Source organism: Helianthus annuus, chromosome 13 (assembly GCF_002127325.2).
Source record: "Helianthus annuus cultivar XRQ/B chromosome 13, HanXRQr2.0-SUNRISE, whole genome shotgun sequence".
NCBI lineage: Eukaryota > Viridiplantae > Streptophyta > Magnoliopsida > Asterales > Asteraceae > Helianthus > Helianthus annuus.
Genome location: NC_035445.2, coordinates 109,370,924 through 109,376,318, shown reverse-complemented (window position 1 = coordinate 109,376,318; position 5,395 = coordinate 109,370,924). Strand labels below are relative to the sequence as shown.

The 5,395-nt window shown below is 45.6% G+C and overlaps 1 protein-coding gene across 1 annotated transcript; it reads left to right on the top strand.

Moving 5' to 3' along the window:
• The first annotated feature begins 4,014 nt into the window (after positions 1-4,014).
• LOC110901513 (uncharacterized mitochondrial protein AtMg01250-like) lies at positions 4,015-4,311 on the top strand. The gene has a single exon (XM_022148338.1). It carries the CDS (start codon positions 4,015-4,017, stop codon positions 4,309-4,311), a length of 297 nt encoding a protein of 98 aa, XP_022004030.1.
• Positions 4,312-5,395: the final 1,084 nt, after the last annotated feature.

Sequence of the window (5,395 nt, the reverse complement as noted above, 5' to 3'; positions counted from 1 at the left end):
GGCGAAACCCTAATTGCGGAACCCTAACCGTCTTTCTCCTTCTCCGGTATAACAGCCTGAAATTGTGAGATAGCCCTTTGTGCTTTCTCACATATCGAGATTGTTAGCCGGACTAGGGTTTGTCGGTGCTAGGAGTGCTCTCGTCGTGTCTTCTCAGTGTTCTGGATCCCTATACCCGTCAGTTGGCTCGACGTAGAGGAACATCTCGGAATAGTGGGCAAGGCTTCTCGGATCTATCTGTGATTGCTCGATTATCTGAGGTGGCCTTTTCTCCTATTTTGTGGTGGTTACTGATACCATTCGCCGACTGGGGTTGTTGGTTCATTGTGGGTGTCTGCTATGGAGTTCGTGGATGATGGAGGGCCTTGGCTGGGGCCGAAAAGTAAGGGGGCTGGGACAAGAAAAGGTTTTGATCATAGGTTCATTAAGTTCTTCGTCTCTAACATTCCGGAAGGGTGTAGGCTATGGGATCTTGCTGATGCTTTTAGGTTGTACGTAGATATTGTGGGAGCGTTTATTGCAAAGAAGAAGAATAAGGAGGGCAGGATTTTCGAGTTTGTTAAGTTTAAGGGGGTTCAGGATCAAGCGGGGTTGGAAGCAAGGATGGCGAGTATGAAGCTGGGAGGTAATAAGCTGGTGGTGAATATAGCTCATTTTGCGAAAGAAAATGTCGGTGTTCATATTGAAGGTGGTGGCCGCAATTGAGGTAACGAGGGCCATGCTCACTAGTTCGGTGAATCTGGTATCCGTAAGCAGCCCGAGTCGACGAAGTTTCCGAGTGGTCCAAGTCAAGTGGGGGGGGGGGGCGGAATTTTTCTTTAAACTGAAGGGATTATAGAAGTTATAGAGAGGTGCTGGGATTATCCTCAGCCGGGGGTATTGGTAGGGAAGAGAAGGAGCAAGCTAAGTCGGTTGTAGTGCCAGACAAAGTGGAGGCGCTTAAAGGGTTGGCTCGAACAGCGTTGGTGGGGAGAGTTGTCAACTTGGAAACATTGGTCGACTTTCATAGGCTTCTCAGGATTGCGAAAGTTACTTATGTCAAGTTACAATACTTGGGAGGCTTGTCGCTTCTTATTTCCTTTTCGGATGAAGGGTTGTCTAGTCTTTTTCTGGATTCTAAGGATGTTTGGGGACCATGGTTTTCCAAACTGGAAATGTTAGCCTGGCTTAGAGTTAGTGGTATTCCTGTTCACCTGCTTGCTCCAGATGTTCTGTGACAGATAGGAGACTTGTTTAGGAAAGTGGTTCATTCCCCTAAGTCTTTGGAAGAGGAAGCTGATCTTTCATTCGCCAGAGTTGCTGTTCTTGTGGGGGAGGCGAACAGAATCAAAGAAATAGTGACGATTAAGTGGAAGAATAGAGTCTTTAGGGTTTGGGTGGAAGAGGAACACGATATTTGGGTTCCGGATTGTTTGGAGTCCGATGTCAATTCTTCATTTCCGGGTTCTTCACCGGTGAGGTCTGCTCCAGATGTGAATCTTGAAGAGACGCAGCAGGAGGTCGAACCAGTGGGGGTGGTTGGTGTGCATGCAGATGCGACGGTTCTTGATCATGCTGATGGACTCCCCTTGCATGAGGTGAGAGAAAAGGTAGGTGATTTGGAGGGTTTGGAAGGTGAAAAGTTGTCTGGGAATTTGGAGGTCAATAATGAGGGAGGAGCAGAAGTGGGGCCAGAGAATTCTGGTAATGTTTGTAGGTCCAGCATTAATGGTTTTCTTTTTTCTTCTGATGGGTATTGCAAGCGGGCCCGCCGCAAACTTCATGTTGGGTCGAAACATAACAAAGCCCAGGCCCATACTATTAATAATGTTTCACCTAAGAATTTAAGGCCTAATAAAAGACCCAGATGTGATGGTGATATTTCCGAACCGGGTTTTGGTTTCGTGGGATTTACGTCCAGGTGCCAAGACAACGCAGAGGAGGTAAATTCTTCAAAAGACGAGGGCTTCGATCTTAATGTAAGAGCTACTCCTGCAGGTTCTTTTAATAGCAGAGTGGAGGACTCGTTTGATCCCGAGTTGAATGGAGTTAATACGGCTGCTACCTCTGGGACTCCGGGTAGTTGTGCAGAGAAGGAGATCGAGGAAATGGTGTCGGTCGGAGTCAAAATTGGAATCGAGCTAAAGAATCATTCAGAATTGATCAGAGGGTTAGGGGGCCGGTTCAAGGCAGGTTGGATTAAGGAGCTTAGACGCGAGTTTGGGATCAATTTTGTTGCCATCCAGGAGTCAAAACAGGGTAGTTCTTCTCGGTCTAATTTGAGCAAAGTTTGGGGGATGGGATCGTTTAGAATGGAGGTAGTTAACTCTACAGGGTTGTCGGGGGGTTTGGTTTGTATGTGGGATGACAATCTTTTTCAGGTGATGGAATCATCCACAAACAAGAATTTTATTTTCGTCAGGGGAAGGTTGAGTGGGAATAATTTAATGCTGAATTTTTTGAATGTTTATGCTCCTCAAAGTGTTCAGGCCAAGAAAGATTTGGGGGATCAGTTGACTGCTTTGATTAATGATTATGACGGGCTATGGGTAGTGGGTGGGGACTTTAATGCGGTTAGATTTCGGGAAGAAAGGAGGAATTGCTCCTTTAAACCTTCTTGCACGAACAATTTCAACTCTTTTATTTTTGATGCGGGTCTTACGGAGTTCCATATGAGAGGTAGAGCTTTTACGTGGCATTCAGAGGATGGTAAAAAGATGAGTGAACTTGATAGATATCTTGTAAATTCAGAGTTCTTTAATATGTGGCCGGAAGCCCAGTGTAGCGCCTTACCGGGGTTGTGGTCGGACCACTGTCCTATTATTCTCTCGACTAAGTCTGTGAACTTTGGAGCCAGACCGTTCCGTGTTTTTAACTCGTGGATCGAGAAAGAGGGGTTTAAAGAGGTAGTTGAGGGTGCTTGCCTTAGTTTTCTTGATCCGGGATGTCCTCCTGATGTTTTTTTGATTAAAAAATTAGGGGTAGTTCGGAACAAGATTAGAGAGTGGAGGGATGAAATGATTCGGAGGGAAGGTGAGGAGGTTAGGAGTGCTAAAGAGGAAGTGGAGTTGTTAGAAAAACTGCTGGAGTCAAGGGACCTGTCGGAGGAGGAGGAGTGGATCTTATCGGAGAATAAAAGTATTGTTGAGTCTGAGTTTGCTAGAGTTATGGATCTCAAACAAAGGTTGCGGTGTAGATGGGCCAAAGAAGGGGACGAAAATTCAAAGTTTTTTCACGCTCAGATAAATTGCAGGAAAGCTAGCAATGTGATTCATGGTCTCAATATTGGTGGTGTTTGGGTTTCTAAACCGGCTTTGGTTAAAAAAGAAGTGTATAGATTTTTTAGAGCCAAATTTGAGGAAGAGTGTGTGGATCGGCCATCTATTAATTGCCCAAACATGAAGAAGATTTCGGGTATCGATGCTTCTAGGTTGGAGTCTCAGTTTACGTTGGAAGAAATCAAAGTCGCGGTATTCGAGTGTGGGGATGATCGGGCTCCTGGTCCGGATGGTTTTAACTTCCGGTTTTTTAAGAGGTTTTGGCATGTGTTCAAAGACGACTTCGCGAGACTCTTGAATTATTTCCACGAGACGGGCACAATCAACATCGGATGTGGGTCCTCTTTTATCGCGCTGATTCCTAAAAAAAGGGATCCCTTGGATCTCAACGACTATCGACCCATTAGCTTAGTTGGGGTTATTAACAAGGTTGTGTCTAAAGTCCTCGCTAACAGATTAAAGACAGTTCTCGATTCGGTCATCTCTTGTTCTTAGTCAGCGTTTTTGGGTGGAAGATTCATTCTCGACGGGCCGTTGATTATTAACGAGGTGTGTTCGTGGCTCAAGAGGAGCAAGAAAAAGCATTGTTGTTCAAAATTGATTTCGAAAAGGCTTATGATAACATCAATTGGAAATTTGTGGTGGATGTGTTTCGTCTAATGGGGTTCGGGTTGAAGTGGTGTCGTTGGATGGAGGGGATTATGGCTTCCGCTAGGGTGTCTGTTCTAGTGAACGGGTCCCCTACATTCGAGTTTAAATGTGGGAAAGGGTTAAGGAAGGGGACCCGATTTCACCTTTCTTATTTGTGGTGGTTATGGAAGCTTTGTCGTGTCTTATCGATAAGGCCGGTGAGGTTGGTGTGTTTTCAGGTATCGAGTTGCCAAATGACGGGCCTGTGCTATCTCATTTATTTTTTGTGGACGACACGCTTATTATAGGGATATGGAACGTGGAGAATGCTACGAATGTTGTTCGCATCCTGAGGTGTTTTTATGCTTGTTCTGGTCTGAAGATTAACCTTGGTAAATCTAATCTGTATGGTTTGGGGGGTTAGTGAGTCTAAGGTTGATTCTATGGCGGGTGTGGTTGGGTGCAATCCTGATGCGTTTCCTTCTAAATATTTGGGGTTAAAAGTAGTGGCAAACATGAATCGTGTGAATAATTGGAGGCCGGTTTATGATGTCTTCGAATCTAGGCTAGCGCTTTGGAAATCATCTTTGTTATCTTTTGGGGGGAGGATTATGCCTATTCGGTCAGTGCTTGAGAGTCTTCCGACCTACTATTTCTCGTTGTACAAGGCACCGGTGAAGGTGGTAACAGATTTGGAAAAGATGATCAGAAAGTTTCTTTGGGGTGGATCGAATGAGGCTAGGAAAACTCATTGGGTCGCTTGGGAGAGGGTTACTATGGCTAAGAAACAGGGAGGATTGGGGATTAGCAAGATGAGCAATATAAATCGCGCGTTGTTGTGTAAGTGGGGTTGGAGGTACAAGTGTGGTAGCAACAGCTTGTGGGTCAAGGTGGTGGATGCTATCCATTCGGGTGGGTCGGGCTGGTCGTTTCTTCCAATAAAAAATTTGGTTGGTGGAGTTTGGCAAAGGATTGTTTCAGTTATCAACAAGCCCTATGCGGGTAATTATCTAGTTCGGAGTCTCTTTAAAGGTATTGTAGGAAAAGGCGACCGCATTCTTTTCTGGCTAGACCCGTGGCTTAAAGATGTGCCGCTAAAAGAGCTCTTCCCGAGTTTGTTTGGGCTGGAGATGGTGAAAACCTGTTCTGTTCGGGACCGTTTGCAGGGGGATTGGCTTTGGAGGCATGACCCAGATATGGAGGATGAGTCGAGAGAGTTTGCTGCTCTCCAGTCGATTCTTTCTCCTGTCTCTTTGGGAAATTCGAAAGATAAGTGGAAGTGGTTGGGTGATCGTTCGGGTGTGTTTTCGGTTAAATCAGCCAAAAGAGTATTATCGGGAGGTGTGCAGGATAGTGATAGGTTTGTGGTGGACGGGTCTAAGTGGGTTCTGTCTAAATGTAATCCGTTTGTTTGGAGATCGGAGATGAACAAAATTCCTACTGCTGATGCGCTAAGTAGGAGGGGGATAGCGTTTGGGGACGGGCTATGCCCACTTTGTAATTCTGAC